Below are 19,434 nucleotides of genomic sequence, written 5' to 3'. Positions count from 1 at the left end.
CAATTTTACAGGATGTCATTCTATATTCAGATATTTCAAAATGCCTACAGACATATCTTAAGATATCTCAAAATGTATTTGAAATATTTCAAAATACATGACAGCTTATTCCAGTATATCCAGCTTCCAGGGTCTGCCTATTTTATGACATCTGAGTTTGAAGGGGTGGAGTCGACTCTGGGAGCTGTGGGCGGGGCTAGGCATGCTGCTTTGGCACCTTTTCGAAAAGAGGTCACAGTGCCAGTGCCCCCCGTCGTCTCCCTTAGTGGTATCTCTTACCTCATCAGAGCCAGGAAGGTGGTCCCAGGCGCACATGCGTGACACCTTTTCTGATCATTTTTCTTAAAGAAAATAAAGGCTGATACATTATGAGTAATTTCAAATATATGTAAAACAGACAGTAAGGCATTACTAATACAGCAGAATATCAACAGACAAAAATGAAAAATGTCTAATTTAGTAGCATGTACCAAAAATGGGTTTCTAAGGAGGAAATTGCTTGGAGTAAATGCCTTCACTTGCTGAAGCACTCAGCGACCAGGATACTCCACTTCATGTGTGTGAAACCACTTAATGTTTTCATAAGCAGACTTCTACCTTGCTGGCAGATCTCCTCAACATTCAATCAGATTATCCAACTTGCTAACCCTTTTCTGGACCCATTTCCATTACAAGATGTTGGAAAGCAAAAGATTATTTCTGCTGCATGATGCAAGTTAGGAACTTATGTTAGACTGGACACTAGTTCATCAAAAGGTACACTGACACTAGGCCAACATACCAGTCACTTAGACTACGTTTACATGGTCGGTGTCTGTCAACCCAATTCCTTCCAGACTGTATTTTCTTCCCGTCTTTGCAAAGAGCAAAAAGACACAAGGAATTTGATTGTTTAATTGAAATTGAAAAGTATTTGTAATACTTCCAGCATTTGTGAGTATCAGTATTTATTCTGATTGCACTTTCTGTTTATGACATGATAACAATACAATGAAGACAGAGAGCTTTTGCAAAGGACTGTCTAAATGCATTAATAAATACAGCACATATTGTAATAAAAAGACACAAAAGTAAAAAATTAAGCATGTGGCTCCAGGAATGCCCTGCTAATTATTATTTTTAGGATGGGTAAGTTGTAAATGAATAGGCTTAATAACACCAGTGTCGCTGTTGGCTGTATTCTTTGATTCTCCACATGAGATTGTCACCACATTTGGTGTTTCAGGGAATTTTATTGTGGAACAAGTGAAAAACACAGACATCCAGCCATATGCATTTCTCCACCTTTGTCATTCTTACATTCTGTATCCTCTTCTTGACCCTCATTTCTCTAGCACCAGTACTTAGACATGGACCCACAGTTGCATGAATTTCTTCGTCTTTTCTTGTCTTGACAACATATAGAAGTGGGAAACGATGAAGAGGAAGAAGATATTCTTACATTCCATTCCCCACACTTAAGACTCAGCACATAGTGCTGCTCTTCTTCTTCTTCTTCCTCTTCATATTATGGTGTTCTTCCTCATGTCATCAGGATCTGCGATTTGCTTGACGCTCAACAGATGTCTCTGGTCTTCTTTTTCTTTCCACCATGTCACTTCTTTTGCCTATCACTTTGCCATAAGAAACCCACTAGCGTAGGTAATTTTGCCAAGGTTGCATCTTTTTTATTTTTCCATGATTTCAATTTTCATTAATTATTGGTACAATTTTTTAGATCAACCAATAAAACTGGCAAGTAAATATCAATTCAGTAGTTTTGTAACATGACAAATATTTTTTGAATATAAGAACAGGGGAAATCAAGGTGTTCTGGGCTTAATTTACATTTATTGAGAAGGTAAAGTAGTAATGGTTTTGTTAATGATGATAATCCTAGATAATAGAGTATACAGTATGTTTTGAGAGAGAGAGAGAGAGAGAGAGAGGGAGGTCTGGAGCATGCGCTGATAGTGTGTTGCTGCACCCACCACAAGATGAGCCACCCAGATTGGGACCTGAGTGCAGCAGGTGACACCTCAGCACCACACTTTTACTGTGGCTGGAGTGCCAATCCTGCCACCAAACCTGAAGTTGGAGGACCTGCTTACAGGGCTGGATGCAGATTAATGTAATACCCAGGACAAAGTATGTTTTGATACAATAAAAAAATATTAAAGCGAAAAATGAACTGTAATACTGGTGACTTGTGCCGACAATGTTAGTTCCTCTTCCTGAAACCATTTTTCTAGTTACAGGGTAACACAACATGTCCTTGAATCAGATATGTAGTAGGTTTCATGCAAATATAAGTAAAATCATAATGTAACATTTTCAAATCTGCTCAATTTACTTCGTGGTCTTGAAGAGCCAGAGGCTGCCCCAGGAGCACTGGGCACAAAGCAAAGACCAAACCTGAATGGAATAGCAGAACCCACTCACACCCACACCCATTCTTACACACGGCCAATTTTAAACGACCAGTTACCCTAACCTGACTGTCTATGGGGTTTGGGAGTAAAAACAGAATACCAGGAGAAAACCACACTGAGATAGCGACCATATGTAGGATTCTGAAAGTAGGTACAGTAAATGCAGCCTAATCTGTCTGTTCTTTAATGTCAACGAAATAGTTCACACTGAAACTTGCTAAGCTTGTAAAACTTCTGTGTTCAGTGTTGAAAGGCAACCACTAACTTCTAGAATGATTGGAGTTTCTAATATTTGGCATTAGGGAATACACTTTGATTATGTACTCTTACGTTACAGCTGATTACATAGCAGTTATTACATTTCTGGAACCAAATAACTCTTAATAAAATTGAAGCAATCATTTTCTACTGCCATAGTGTTACAAAACTCTTAAATATAAAAGTAAACTCTAATACTACCTTTTTTTACAAATAGCTGAGTATGTTTTTTGTTTTATTTTTCCAGCATCACCACCTTGCCAGTAAGAAACAAAAAACATTATTAATTTCTAGATGCAGAGGAAATAAGCAATATTCTTCAATCAAACAGTCTTCAAAATTATTGGCTGTTTTGCTATATAGATTTCACAATAACTGGAAAATTACTGTCAGAAAGTTATTTTGTCATTGAGTCCTGTGATAACATTTCACTGAGCCTATAAATACCGAAGGCAACTCTTGAATCAGCACTTCTACGGCACTTTTTAAGTGACAGTTTAGCTTTGTATCAGCAGATTTTTGAAGCACCAGCACATTCCCCTAGCTCTGTGAAAAAATGTGTATGTTGTATGACAAATGATGTAATTCTATTACCAAAACACTGTCGAAGTCATGAAACTCCTTTGATGGTGCGAGTTAATGATGATTGCGACTGTGGGGATTCTCCTGCAGTCTGATTAAGCAGTCATATTAAGTGTCTCTCAAAATTTAGGAAAGCATCACAATCATGCAGTTCTGAAAAAGCACAGAAAGTGAACACAATTTAAGTCCTTAAAATCAAGCAATGCAATAAGCATTGGCCTCTTTATTTCCATCTTATTATGAAAATAAGATTAAAAAAATAAATGAATAAAGCCTGCTGGCACAGAGGTTAACACAGCAACAATGGGATTGAATCACATCCCAGTGATTTGTTCCAGGTACACAATATTTTCTCATACGTTCCGAAAACGTACCTGTTGATTTAATTGGTGACTTTTAATTGTTCCCTGTTGGTGTGTGTACGAATGTACCCTACATGCACCATCCAGGATTGGTCCCTCCTTGTGCCTGATGCTTCCAAGATAGGCTGTGGCTCTTTGTAACACTAAAATGGAATAACTGAGTTGGATAGAATTTAATATTTATAGTTATAGTAGAATAGTCAATCTTTTTATTCTATACTAGCTGTGTAAGCCCATGGTGTAAAAAGCCTGGGGTCCTAGAAAATATTTAAATTGTCAGGAAAAAAACTGATATGTAGAGATGTCAGGTAATTGAAAGGGACTACTCTGTGCATTTCTCTCCTAGGAGGTTTCGTGTTGCCGATGTGCTCGCCTTTCTTGTGCATTCGTGGCGGAAGGAAAAGCAAAAGGGATACCGTTTTGCTGATGTTAGTGGCGAAGCAACTTTGTCTTTCTTCTGAGGTTTTGTTTTTCTGACGTGCTGGCCTCTCTTGTGTTATTAGCGGCTAAGCAAGTTTTCTGTTTCCTTGGAGGTGGAGCCCTTACCCCGACTCCACCTCTCACTTCCGGGCTGGACAGACAAACACACACACTTCCACGTGTAAACGTTTATATATAAGATTCTTGATTTCTTTATTTGTATTATCACTTCTTATGATTGTTTTTATTAATTACAGTTCCTTCTGTTACTGTATATATTGAACAAACTGTCTAGAAATAGGCTCCTGATATTCATGATCCTTCATAGCATTAACACACATGGGGATGTGCTTTTAGGACTGGAGCCAGGAAAAACCTCTTTATGCAAGGAGTTGTTGGAATCTGGAACAAGCTATTGAGACATGCAATTGAAGCAGAATCCCTACTAAGCATTAAGAAAGGTCTGGATGAGATACTGGGACAAGCTTAACTATTAGCTAAACAGACAAGTTTGATGGACTGAATGGTCTCCTGTTGAGCACCAGATTTTTTGATGAAGAAGCAACAGGGTCTTCTGACTACAATCCAAGTACCTTACCATTGCTGAAGGTGGTCTGATCCAGTTGATAAAACATATACCTGCCAGTTTAGTTGACTCACTGTGTCAGCTTGGGTGTATCACTTCACCTTGCTATTCTCTCAGCTTGTAAAACACACAGGTCAACATGTTTGATGCATTTCTGCACAACTCAATTGCATTGTTGAAGGAAGAGAATGGAAATCTACAAGTGACCTTCTAAAGCCATGTGGTGTGCAATATAGCTAGGTAGATAGATACTTTATTAATCCCATTGTATTCAAATATGTATGTATGTTTGTTCAGGTGCTAAGTAACTGAAGTTGGTCTACTCCCAACCAATGTCAGAATGAGTGTAATCTGAGTTTATTAGCTTTGCAGTGCCCATTGTGTCTAACTGTGGGTTGTCTCGCATTTCAACATTCAAATCCAGGCAGTTTATGTAATCTTCCAGGCTTAAATTGTTGTTCTTTGTGTCATACTTCACAAGTAAATGAACAATATATATTTGCTTTTATTGCATACTAGCCGTCCCCCGAGGCTCCATCCATGTAGAAGTGAAACAGGACAGCGAGGATGACCCTGCCCGGCTTCCTACTCCTGACATCATACTCCCCCCTGCCCTCGGCCCGCACCCTCTGTCTCAGATTTGAGCGAATATATCGCTCCTGCAAGCGAACTATGATTCTTAGCGTGATGAGAGAAGTCACAAAATCAACCGGAATGTTCAAGCAAATTATAGAAAAAAACCCAACTTAAATCCGTTAAGTAGTTCTCTCGTTCACTAGCTAAGCGGATATACAGTAAGATATGCCCTGAGGCTGGAGTGTGAGTGTGGAGGGCGCCTTCCCCCTGCCCCTCAGCCTGCTGCGTGTCTCTCGGATTTGAGCAAATAAATCAGTACCACAACTGATCTATGATACATAGCACAATGAGAGAAGTCTCAAAATCCAAAAACACCATCTAAATCCATTAAGTAGTTCGTTTGTGAAAAGCGGACAGACAGACATACGACGTTGGATTTTATATATATAGAGATCAATTCTGTTTTTGTTTTGTTATTGTGGAAACACATGGCAGTGCTGCTGTTTCAGAGCTCCAGGAGTTTGAGTTGGATCTCTAGCCTGGTCATTGGCAGTGTGTACATTTAAGAGTAAATCAGAGTTACGGATTTAAATGTCAGACTGGATGCAATCTATGTGAAGTCTGTATGGGTTTTCCATGGCCACTCCAGATTCCTCCAAAAACACATTACATGAACTCCCCCCATATGAGAATGTTTGAGATTGATCTGTGACACTTTGGCATTGTGTGCAGGGTTAGTTTGTGTTCAGTGCCCAGGCCTGCCAAAATAAGCCTTGCCTCTTGGGTCCCTGTTGTGGAATGCATGTGTTTGGAATATTAATGAATTGATTAAATATTATTGGATATAAGTTGAACAGAACAACCAGGAGACCAAGATTCATGTCCCAGGTTCTCCATGCATGTGTTCACGTGGGTTTCTTCTAAGTGCTAGAGTTTCTTCACACAGTCCAAAGAAATGCAAGTTAGGTGAACTGGCGTGACTGAATTGTCCCTGGTGTTTGTGTACATGTGTAACTATGCTCACCTTGCGATAGACTGGCACACCATCTATTCTGTCTGTTCCTGCCTTGTGCCCAATGCTTGCTGGGGTAAGCTCCAACTCCCCCGCGACCCTGGATAAGTGGCTTTAGAAGATGGATAGATGGGTATAATTGCGAACTGTGTGATACATCTTGTGTTATGATATAATTGGTTTGCAAACACTTTGTGGCAGCCATAATAATATAACTCACCATATAATAGACAGACTAGTATTTAAGAATAATACTACCCTTGTTATAGAATATGTTTATCATAGTTTACTGCTTTCTGCTTACTCCTGGAAAATAAAACTATATTCTTATAAAATATTAATTTTCCGATCAATTTTTTAATGTCACTAATCAATATGAAAGAATTATTTACCTGCTTAAGGGTTTCATAGTTTTAATCACGGACCTGCTATAATTCCTGCCTCTTAACCATACGTCACATGCAGTAGTTGTATAAAATGACTAAAGTGTGAATTTCCCCTTGGGATTAATAAAGTATCTATCTATCTATCTATCTATCTATCTATCTATCTATCTATCTATCTATCTATCTATCTATCTATCTATCTATCTATCTATCTATCGCAGATCTCATCTGGCATTTTTGTTGAAGGGCTTTTTGCATTTATTTACAGTCTTTTCCATGTTGACACCTTTATGAAACATGAATATGTTTACAAATAAAGAGGGGAATTTCAAGATTTTTCTTTTTCCTGTTTATAACTGTTTTAGGGTAAGGTAGATTTATTAGATTCACATTAAGGAATCATTGAGCATACAATCCACAATGAGGCTCTGCTGGGAGTCCACCAAGTAAAGGTAATAGAGAATGAAGCAGCAGTTAGCTGTGGCGGTCTCAGTGCTGTGATGGTTATTTTATTCAAATGTTGTTAAAGCCTGCGAAAGTTTGGAGAAGTATGAGCGTTGAGTAGGTTGGCGAGTATGGTGCTCTGGTGGGTCTGGGATTCTGTAGTTGTGAGCTCCCAATGCCATCATCCATCCATCCATCCATTTTCCAACCCGCTGAATCCGAACACAGGGTCACAGGGGTCTGCAGGAGCCAATCCCAGCCAACACAGGGCACAAGGCAGGGAACCAATCCTAGGAAGGGTGCCAACCCACAGCAGGACACACACAAACACACCCACACACCAAGCACACACTAGGGCCAATTTAGAATCGCCAATCCACCTAACCTGCATGTCTTTGGACTGTGGGAGGAAACCGGAGCGCCCGGAGGAAACCCACGCAGACACGGGGAGAACATGCAAACTCCACGCAGGGAGGACCCGGGAAGTGAACCCAGGTCCCCAGATCTCCCAACTGCGAGGCAGCAGCGCTACCCACTGCGCCACCGTGCCGCCCCAATGCCATCATGTCATAGTTTATTTTTTTCTAGGTTTTGGCACAGTAAACCAGTCAGTGTTTAACTAGGAGTTTCAATTTCATACACTCATACAAATAATGATTTTTTAAAGGTCTCTTTACTGGATTTTCTTGTTCCTTGTTGAACCATTGCTTGACAAAGAACCATTTCTTTCCCAGAAGGGTCATTTGCATGTGAAATTCATTCTTTGCAATTTGAAAAGGTTCCTAATATACGGACAAAACAGAAATCTTTAATGTGTAGCAGGCGACCTAGAACAATACAAATAAATCAAGAAATCCTGAAATTAGTCCGTGTTATTATATGCAGCAAAAGTCCATCTAAAATCATGAACTCATTAATATTTCATAAATCTATTGTCATCTATTCATAGTTATTTTTGGAGCATGTTATAAATCAAAATAAAGGTTATTTTGGGGACCAAAAATGGTTACCCTTTGGCATTGCCCCCAAAAAAACATGTTTCGTCTTTTATTTGCAAGAGTGTATGCTAGAAATGGTCAGGTAATAAAAAAAACTTCCTTCTTTAAAATGTTCCACAGTGGTAGCCTAGTTTATTTCTGTCGGTAAAGTATTCCACATTTTTGGTACATAACAGAATGTGAATGCTGTAATTAATTTCTCAACATCTTGGAATATTATAAGGATGACTAACTTTTGCAAAAAAACGCAGTCCTAGTAATATGATTAAATTCAAAGTTTAGGTCAGAAAACATCTGATCTTTCTTTACTTCCACCTTGACTTTTAATGCGTTTATCAAGCTTATTTCTAAGAGCGTCACTATCTCCATTTTACCAACCACTAAGGTTTCTGTTTTCCCTTGTTTAGTTTGAGAAAATTACTACTAACCCATCCAGAAATGCAAGTAATACATTAGATGACGGAGTCCAGAGTGTTAGGGTCAACTGGGGCTATAAATATGTAAAGCTGCAAGTCATCTACATGGCTGTGGTAATTCGCCTTCTGTTTCAATATAATCCAGCCTAATGGAAACATGCAGATTGAAAAAAGTGGCAGGTCCAAAATAGATCCTTGTGATACGCTCTATACAATATCATGGAACTTTGACCTACAAACACCACAACTAACAAAGAATTTTCTACCTGTTAAACAAGTTTAAGACACAACCAGGGAGACCCACCCATCGTCTATGGCAGTTTATATGAATACTGTAGTCTGTGGCATCAAATGCTGCAGTTAGGTCTAAGAGAACAAGAACAGATGGGTGTCCAAATTAACCTGCAAGTTGTTTACTATATTAACCAGTGCATTTTCTGTTCTACTGCGGTGGGTTGCCACCCTGCCCGGGATTGGTTCCTGCCTTGTGCCCTGTGTTGGCTGGGATTGGCTCCAGCAGACCCCCGTGACCCTGTGTTCGGATTCAGCGGGTTGGAAAATGGATGGATGGATGGATTTTCTGTACTATGATTCATTCCAAAACCTGACTGAAACCTGTAATAGAACATTTGTTCAAGTATTCATTCATCTGCTGAAAATCTGCTTTTTCTGGAATTTAACTTAAAAAAGGCAGGTTAGAAATAGGTCTAAAGTTGTCAAAGACCAAGAGATAAAGATTACTTTTCTGGAACAAGTGTTTTAGCAACTTCATCCTTAAGGCAATCTGGGTAGACCTTAACACAGGGGTCTCCAACTCTAGTCCTGGAGAGCTACTGTGGCTGCAGGTTTTCATTCTAACCCTTTTCTTAATTAGTGACCAGATTTTACTGCTAATTAACGCTTTGCCTTAATTTTAATTGATACACAAGTTAAGACTCAGGCCCCTTAATTATTTCTTTTTTCCTTAATTAGCAAATAAACAATATTAAGACACAAAATGAACTAACACATAAACAACATCCTGTCTCCATCACACAATAACTGAAAATAAAGAAAGGTGAAGGCCTCTGTAATGTTGATGTGCTGAGGTCCACAAAACATTTTGACACTCCTTCTTCTTTCGGCTGCTCCTGTTAGGGGTCGCCGCAGTGGATCATCTTCTTCCATATCTTTCTGTTCTCTGCATCTTGCTCTGTTACACCCATCATCTGCATGTCCTCTCCCACCACATCCATAAACCTTCGCTTAGGCCTTCCTCTTTTTCTCTTGCCTGGCAGCTCTATCCTTAACCACAAAACATTTTGACAGTGCTCTTAAAAAATACAATCAACAGTTTTGGAAATGTCTGTCATGGCAGAATGAGCGCCATGGAATTAAATAACGGGTTTAATTTGCAACGAGATTTGGCTTCAAACTGAGAAACTGAATCAAGTGAAGTTGGTTGAAGTTTGAGGCCCCTACTTAGTTGGTCATCTGTTGGCTCACTTCATATCAAATTTATGTTTAGGTGCCATTTAAGGGAAAAAGAATCAATTCAGCGGTCAGAGTCTCAAGAAAAGTAAATTAAAATAGAGGGAAATAGTTAATTAACAGCAAAAACTGGTCACTGATTAAGAAAAGAGTTAGAATGAAAACTTGCTGCCACAGCAGCTCTCCAGAACTGGAGTTGGAGACCTATGCCCTAAAATCCATCCATCCATTATCCAACTCGCTATATCCTAACTACAGGGTCACGGGGGTCTGCTGGAGCCAATCCCAGCCAATATAGGGCACTAGGCAGGAAACAAACCCCGAGCAGGGCACCAGCCCACACACACACCAAGCACACACTAGGGACAATATAGAATCGCCAATCCACCTAACCTGCATGTCTTTGGACTGTGGGAGGAAACCGGAGCACCCGGAGGAAACCCTCGCAGACATGGGGAGAACATGCAAACTCCACGCAGGGAGGACCTGGGAAGTGAACCCAGGTCTCTTTACTGTGAGGCAGCAGCACTACCACTGCGCCACCCATGCCCTAACATCTAATAATGAATTAACTCACAATTTGACTAGCTCAGGAAGTGTTAAGTTATATATAAGTAGAGTCTTGGCGGTCATTTGTGAAGAGACAATGTAGAGTGTGAGGAGCTCAGAGTCTAGTGGTGTTGTAAAGACATGATACTCTGTTTGCTTTTTAAAACAGGTTTCCCAAAATAGCTGTTATTGAACCTTTGAGGTTTAAAGAGGTCTCCGAATGTTGAATGGTTTAGCTAGTGGCTGTGTACAGCTTGATTTTTTTTTCTTCTCTTTTTGGTATAATGGATAAGGGTGTCAAAGAATCTGGTCCTTGCCATATTTAATTAAGAATATTTTGTTTACCATTATTTTTGCATTTCTTCTTTCTACTGACTGTTTTCCCCATAATGGATTCTTGTTTTAGACCTCCTGGATGTTTTTTAACTATATAATTTTTTTTGGTACCATCTGACTTGGTGCCTCTGGTTTGTTTTGGTACTTGTGATCGGTTCACATACTGACTACTAGAAAGGTATAGAGGTGAAGGCCTGACTCTGTGAGCGATGACATCAAGTACACTATCCGTTAGTACATTGGCACATTACAAAAAGTCTGTTGAGAATGGTCAAGGACACAAGTGTAAAGTTTTAGTGGAGGAATTATCCTACAGAGTTGAACTCCATAGAACAATAATTATGAATTCTAAGTATGTCTTTAATTTGTTATAGATTACATATGTCCTAATTTATTCAGTTTTTGTTTTCCATACAGCAATACTAAAATGCCATCGATCTGTTTACATTTATTTCTGCAAATGTTAGCCTGCCATTTACTGTACATGCTCATTTCAGTATACATTTTTAATGTCTTTTTTGAATGGTCATGCACTCATTATTTCAATTTGTCTTCTGTATTCCTATCACTGATCAGCTAAACACTTGAAATCACCATGATATTGAATTCTCACTTTGTTTTCATTCTTTTTGTAGCAATAATGAAAAGTGATGAGAAACATTGAAGAGAAATTTAACGAAAGTTTTGTTTTATTTAATATAACTTTCTTATTAAGATTATATTATCTTATGCTTTAGTTCCTTTACCAGCAGTCAGTTGGCTCTATTGTATGTGTATCAGTAAGTGTCATGGAAAGGCTAACTTAAATATAAATGTTCTGCAGCAAATAGTCATGAAGACCCTAATAAAGTTGGCATTTCCAACCTAGTACCTTATTTTAAGTGGTGTGTTTTTGGTCTCATACCTTTAAATATTAATACATACATTTAGAAGAATAAAAATAAGTTTACTGTTTCAGTAGGCCCTGTTTAGATTGTCCATTTCATATATTTTGTTTTTCACAGCTTTTGTTTGTCATCTGAGATGATTGTACTGACAGCATAAAACCTGGTGACACCCTCTCCTTCAGGTCCAGATTTCTAGATTGTTCTTCAAACACGTTCATGTGCTTTATTATTCAGAGTTGTTTTAGGAAGTTGGGATTCTTACACGTTTTCAACAATGATTTTGGTTGAAGTATATTAGGCTTTGATATTTTGATTTCTAACCTTTGGTTTTCATCTTGGTTCATTTTTGACTTTGTTTTTTCTCATTTGGTTGTACTGTTTTGTTTTCTGTCATTACATTCTGATAGAACATTGGTATGGAATTCAAGAATATGCTTTTTATGATACGGTATATGTGAATATCATAATAGTAAAAGGCAATTGTTAAATTATGGGCAAGTGGTGGCATAGGAAAATATTTTCATTTGAAATCTTTTATTTTTCCTTATCATTGGTGTGCTGCACCCCTATCCTGCATAAGCGGCTTTGAAAGATAGATGGAGGTTTCTGTTACAGCATCTACTGTACATTCACTAATGTGGCTGAACAACAGGATATGCAAGAAGGTCCCTGTTTGCTGCAATACTTACAGAAGTACCAAGATAACAGACACGCAGCCACTGCATGCACAGAAGACTTTATGACATGCAGAGCATTTTAAAATAAAAGTTGTCTCATACAATTATCATGTATTATTCCATGTCTCAAATAGTACTACTTGCAATGGAAAGGTCTAAAAGAATAATTCAATTTAGGAGGCATAGTTTAAAACCAGGAATCACTCAGATATTTATTAATGACCTCAATTAGTTAAGCATGTGGCACCATTGCTAAACCACTGGATATTTCAGTGTCTTAGAGTTATTAAGAGTATGTCTTTTCTTTCTCTGTTTTTAATTGGGAAGGTTAAAGTGGAAATAATAGTGCTGTGTGTTTTCCTGTTTGAAATTTACTCATTCTAATGAAACCTTTAAAATCAGTAACAAAAAAAAAATGGAAGTGTTAACTGAATCATTATAGCATATTGTGGAGTGCTGGAATAGATCCTCTGCTCTTTACATGGCTCTTTTTGGTTCCCGCTATTCTTAAAAGGACTCCTCACCTTTGCCTTACTAGATGGAATTCTGTTTGCAACTTTGCAGGCTTGCCATTTTTACAGGCACCCCTGCTGCTGGAATCCCAGCTCATACTATGGGTGACTTATCCCTGGCTGATGCAACTTGCCAGCACCTTTACATAGCCCTTCCTTTTAAATTCGCCAGTGACTTGTTGCAACGGCGGGGTGGTCTTTGTTTGTGCTGTGGTCACGAGGCTGGTGACAAAAGCACATTAGCAGAGGTCTTGAGTGCTTTGCTGTCAAGTGGCGCAGCAGGGATGTTGAATGCTGTGTTGTCAGATCTGTCATAAAGTGCAGTGCAGTGCAGCAGAGATGTTAAACCCTGTACTTCTATGTGGTGATCTGTTGATTACAGCAGACAAACCTCCTTGTGTGAAGTTGCAGTTGTATCTCTCTGCTCTTTTCCTTCAGTGAACTGACACTGCAAAAACTGCAATCACCATCCACATACCCAGTTCAATGTACTTTAGCAAATTACTGATGTTGAATCTCGGCCTCAGAACTCTACAGCAACTCCTCTGAAGAACCAAGCAGGTCCATTGTGGTCTCTACGGTACCCTGCGCTTAGCTAAACTGGATGGTATGTCTTGTCCTCATCCCATTTCTGACACCATTCTAGCACCAGTACCTTTACATGGCTCACTATCCTAAAAAGAATGGTTCACCTTTGGCACACTAGATGGAATTCTGTTTGCAACTTTGCAGGCTTGGCATTTTTACAGGCATCCCTGCTGCTGGAATCCCAGCTCATACTATGGGTGACCCATCCCTGGCTGATGCAACTTGTCAGCACCATTACAATATGTAAAAAGGGCGAGTTCAAGTATATCAGGAGGTACACAAAGCACCCCTGTTCCTGCTCCTATGATGCCATAGTTATTCATGCTCTCGTTATGTTTTTCAGTAATTCATGGTTGAATATAATGCAGAATGTCTTCTAGTGGCTAGTACATTTTATCGTTAAAATTAATAATTTAAACTTCAAGTTTGATGGTTCAAACTGACCCTTAGCAGTCTGGTCAACCTACCTGTGCTCCAATTGAAAAGTAGTATATAAACAATTGTAACATATATTAAATATTGTCTTAGGTAAAGATGTCTACCAAATTATGTGCATTTATATGAATAATTAATATTGGTATTCTTATGTTTTAGGTCCTCCAGTAACAGTGGGGATGAGCATCAATATTGCCAGCATCGATGCAATATCAGAAGTAAACATGGTAAGCAGACACTGATAAAATTAAAGTTCTTAGAATACCTTACGTTAGCTGAAATTGACAAAGAAGAGACCTCAGGTGGATTTTTGCAGCAAAACTAAAACTTTATAATCAGGTCATGTGTGTTGGATCTCTGGCCTTGGTGACTGAATTCACAAATGATTCAGACTTGGTCTTTCCCTAACAGCATGTAACTCTCACTTGACAGTAATGGGAAATATAAAATAGACCCCGTGTGTTCCTGTATATATTTTATATATATGAATTTGTGAATTTCCCCTTGGGATTAATAAAGTATCTATCTATCTATCTATCTATCTATCTATCTATCTATCTATCTATCTATCTATCTATCTATCTATCTATCTATCTATCTATCTATCTATCTATCTATCTATCTATCTATCTATCTATCTATCTATCTATCTCTGATTCTTAAAAATGTTACTTTTGAAAATATGGTCTGTTGCCATATTTCAGCTTTTTACTGTGTCTTAAAATAATATTCTAAATACTATAAGATTATTCATTTACATGCAGTTTATCATGTGTGCTTTCGATGGATAGACAGTGAAAGATGTGCACTGTTTTTCGGGTGTGAGCTGCGATCAGTGCCTAATACTATCCACTGATAGGCAGCCAATTTGCTAGAATGGCATCTCCCCTCTCTCTACTGTGAGACATATTTAAAATATTTTAAAGATGATGCATAGTGATATTAAATGTAAATTAGAATCTGGCACCGTACAAGATTGGTGGGACAATGGCCTTTGAGACCCAGCTCTGCTGGATGCATTATTTGTGTGTTAATGTATTTGTCTTGGAGGCAGAGCTGGCATGCAAGTGATTGCCCAAAAGCGTGTGTAGTCTTATTGAGCTGCTGGTGACTGATGCTATAATTTACGCAATTCATTGATTTCTTCATTCAAATATTACTGTTGACAGGGCAAAGCCTGGCTTGATTTGCTGCAACTCTCTTGTATCTTTTTTTTATTTTGCCAGAAGTGGAAGAAATTGCTTAGAATATTGTAATACCCTCACCGCACATAATAAAATCTATTTATTGCTCTGTTTCTTGACCGTCTAATGCTTTACTGGTCCATCACAGTTGTCATTTCATTTTTTATTATATGTCTGTACCTTAAAATACTTAGACTTCCCAAGTGTTTTACATTCCAAATGTAATTAATAATTGACTCTTAACACCTGAAGCAATCTTTCTTGGGCAAAGTTTCAATATTCATTTATTCATGTATTGATTTAGTTATTCTGTCATCTAACATTTTAAATACAAAAATAAGTAGTTCACAACAAAAGAACACTATAAAGTACTGTGGATTTCCACAATGCATAGTCACCACAGAGAATAATATAATTATTTCTGATATTATGATAAGAAGCATCACTGGGGAGCAGCTACAGCCAAAGATTATTAAGTCACAAAAGTAAAAAGTAACAAAATTTTGCTTTTTAATATTAAAATGCAAAAGGAAGGGAAAAACAAATTACAAAAACAAACAAATAAAGTGCTGAAACAGGAAAGTTAAACCAGGTTGTCTCACTTTCTTTTTCTGCCTAGTATTTTGAATCACCTTGAAAGCTAGCTAGCCGCAGAGTTAAATAAGAGAGTTTAACCAGGAAATTGGGTTGTGATCCCAAGGACTAGCAGAAGGTCAGTATGCCATAAGGACAAACATACAAATGTGAAAACTAAAAATCAGAAGTTGAAAATTCCTAAAGCTAATGCCTCAATCTAATTAGAAATTGGTATGGCCTAACCATAATGTAACAGGTGTCTGGTCACACTTATAGGTAATCTAACTTAGACACCATTAAAATATCCGACTACGCCACCCAGTTTTATGAAGAGACTGGGAACTCCTGAAATTTACCAATAATAGCACACAGGTTTCTTTAAATTGGGCGGTGAGTAAACACACAATGAAAGACACAACAGTAATTTTAGAAAAAAGCAACAGTAAGTTCTATTACACAAGACAATATAAGGTACATTAAAAAGATAAACGAACATAACAAAAACTAGACATATCAGGAATCAATTTCCCTTTTTTTTTTATAAAGGAAAATACACAGTCCACCCTCTAAAAGTCCGTTAAAAATAAAAGAATTGGGGGATACAACCTTTAGTGGTGCAGAGTCCAGTTTGTGCACTGTGTTACCCCAACACTTAATTGTTCAACTGTCCATGGATGCACTCTGTTCCCCGGACACTTGTTCCCCTACAGAAGTTGTGTCAAATTGTTGAATCCCTGTCAGTGTCTCTTCGTTGTTCCTTTTTCTTCCACTCTGGGCTCCTTGTGTTGCTGGGACCTAGACACGCCTCATTTCTCGTCTGTCAGCTTTGCTTGGTCCTTTCATGCGGATTCCCTCTCTCGCTGAACCCACATCCGGCGTCTCTTTGTGGAACTGTCTCTTCCTCCCTGGAAGTGTTGCCGTCCTTGTGCCTCACGTCATGCCAGCCAGGTACCCTTGTCTGCCTGCAAGCCCCTGTGCTCTGTCCGAGTGCCTTGGCAGCATTTTCTGTGGACTCTCCTCTTTGCCTTCTGCTGCCAGGAGTTTTTATCTACTTCAGTCCCTGCCATTATTAGTTCTGGACAATCAGATTAAACAATGGTACATCTGCATTTCCTGGGTTTAACAATTAATGAAAACACAAGTTTAAAAAAGGAATTGTTACCAATCATGAATAAGTACAGATATGCTGATTAGAAACCAATATTTCCAAGTTAGGTAAATACAGACATCCTCCAAGGCCAGACTTCAAAGCGGTGACTCCTTTGCAAGACAGCAAATACCTCCACAAACAAACCTGACACAATCAGTAACTGGATTATCAAGGATCCTCCAAAGAAGCAGCAGTTCTCTTATCACACATGGTATTGTTTGTAAATCTCAACCAGCCATAAACTTCAAAGTGGTGACTCCTTTGCAATACAGCAAATACTTACATCCTGCAGACAGCCTTTTAACTTCTCACCCCCCAGTCCCAACAATGGGTGCCTAATGGAACCACCCAGTGCACAAAACAATGTCTCCCTCTGACAATAACATATTTGGAAAATGCAATATAGGTTGTTTTTAGAATTACCCCAAAACTAGGATGTCCATACTACTGCTCCACCATCTTCAGTACTTTTCAGGAGATGGCATTATTATTATTCTATAATATGTAATAACAACCTACACAGTAACTGTAAAGAAAATGTCCATGACAATGAATAAAAACCACACACAATGGCTGCACCTAAGATAAGAATGAAACTGTCAGAATGGTGATGCGATGGTGTCAGAAACATAGAATTAATCTTAAATAATGTGAAGAAAATTAAACAATATGCGCACCACAATTAGAAGAATAGATTATACGCAACAAAGATGCAGATTCATAACACTTGATAGGATGGTTTTCCTGATATCTTACCTACTAGTGCCACAGAAAAGTTCTCCCTTTCACCTCAGTTGAAAATCATACTTCATTTTCAACCCGTTTGTAAGTTCATCCATCTTATCTATTAAATCAAGAATCATCTGGATTCTGGTAATGAGTGGCTCGTACATGTCACCAGAGAATAAAACTATTGTATCAATTCAAAAATGGAAAGTCCATAATCCTGATCAAAAAATAAAAGCTAAATTCTCTAAAAATGAAAGATCTTTTCCCTAATAAAAATGGCTAATCAACAGAAAATGTCTTGATTGCTGCGCCGCCATCTTATACACTAGTTATGTAATGATATCACGCGTCATGTCACCATTGAACGTGTGGTCACAACAGACACAAAGGTTGCCCAGAAAATAGCCTTGGTCCGAAAATTGCATGTGAGCTGGGGACACAGTGATGCCACTGTCATACGATCATATTGATAAAGTAAATAAACAAGAAATTAATGATGCAAAATGAATAAAATTAACACAAAATGACAGAGCACAACAAAAATTCATATGAATGACACTATCAAGCTACCCACTGAAAGTCCTTTCCTGTGACCATAGAGTATACTGTAGACATTACATTCATAAACCCTGCCTTGAGACTGTGGCCGGTCCTGCCCATATAACCCAGTCTGCCAGCACTGAGATGAAAAGCTGCTCTGCTATTGTCAGAGTAATTTATCCTGTATTTCTCTTTCACTATCCAATGCCACCCTGAGATCACCTGTGCCCCAGAAATCATTCACCAATCAGGCAACCCTCTTCAAAATCTGAATACTCATTTTAGATGTTATTATATATTTTTCCTGATTCTACAGGTATCATCTCAGTTTCCAGTATGAAGAGCATATTATGAAACGTACATGTCAAATGAGCAAATCAATGAATCAGCCTTTAATTGACTTCAATGCACTTCATTGTGGGTTTTATAGCTTTCTTTTGCCTCCACCTAATTTCATTAATTGAATTTCTAGCCAAGATAATGCCCCAAGGAAGTGGAAACTTCTCATGAGTTTCTTGTATCTGAAGACGGTCAAATTTTCACTGCACAAGCATTTGATGTAAATTGAGAAATAATGCCATTGTATGGATTTTATCCTGAAATATTTTCATTTAAATATATTAACAGGTATTTTGCTTAATAGCTGGATACATCCCTGAAAACAACAGTGTTTTCTACCAAATGAAATTATTTCCACTTCAGTAAAACTCTAGGATTAAAATAATTAGGTAAATACAACATTAATAAATTATGCTTAACAATGAAAACAATTAGAATTTGTAAAACTACTACTTCTCAGATAGCATTTTTAAAGTATAAATAACAACATAAATTGATCTGCACTACCAGATTTTAACCAGTTGCTTCTTGAATCAATAATAGATAGATTGATAATGGATGGATAGACATTTATTTGTCCCCTGGGGGAAATTAGGCCTTTTACAGAAGCTCTTTAAATATATATATATATATATATATATATATATATATATATATATATATATATATATATAATATATTACACTGTCACAAAAATGAATTGTAGACATCAAAGGTTTGGAGAAAATAGCTTGTGTTGTTCACAGGTCAGAGTCCAAAACAGAACTGATTTAGGTTTGTCAAAATCCCGGCTTTAAAGGCCGAGACCAGAAGTGATGCCATCGGGACCGGAAGTGATGTCATCGTGGGCTCTGGAACTGGAAGTGACGTCAAGATGGGTGCTGGAGCCAGAAGTGACATCTTCAGGACCAAAAAGTAGTGTCATTGTGGGCGCTGGAACCGGATGAGATTTCCCATGAATGGTCTGCAGAGGATCGAGAGAGAAAGTCAGTGCACCTCGCCACCCCCTGG

At 38.2% G+C, this 19,434-nt stretch overlaps 1 protein-coding gene across 2 annotated transcripts in view; it reads left to right on the top strand.

Annotated features, from left to right (window-relative positions):
• The window catches only part of gabrb4 (gamma-aminobutyric acid type A receptor subunit beta4), a 378,684-nt gene that overhangs the window by 164,837 nt on the left and 194,413 nt on the right, over positions 1 to 19,434 (top strand). For both annotated transcript variants that reach the window (XM_028816096.2, XM_028816095.2), the window contains exon 3: positions 14,065 to 14,132. In XM_028816096.2, the coding sequence (XP_028671929.1) occupies positions 14,065 to 14,132 (68 nt within the window). The remainder of the gene's footprint in view (positions 1 to 14,064; positions 14,133 to 19,434) is intronic.

Source organism: Erpetoichthys calabaricus, chromosome 12 (genome assembly GCF_900747795.2).
Source record: "Erpetoichthys calabaricus chromosome 12, fErpCal1.3, whole genome shotgun sequence".
Classification (NCBI taxonomy): domain Eukaryota; kingdom Metazoa; phylum Chordata; class Cladistia; order Polypteriformes; family Polypteridae; genus Erpetoichthys; species Erpetoichthys calabaricus.
The sequence above is the reverse complement of the archived record's forward strand: the minus strand, read 5'-3'. Positions and strand labels throughout refer to the sequence as shown.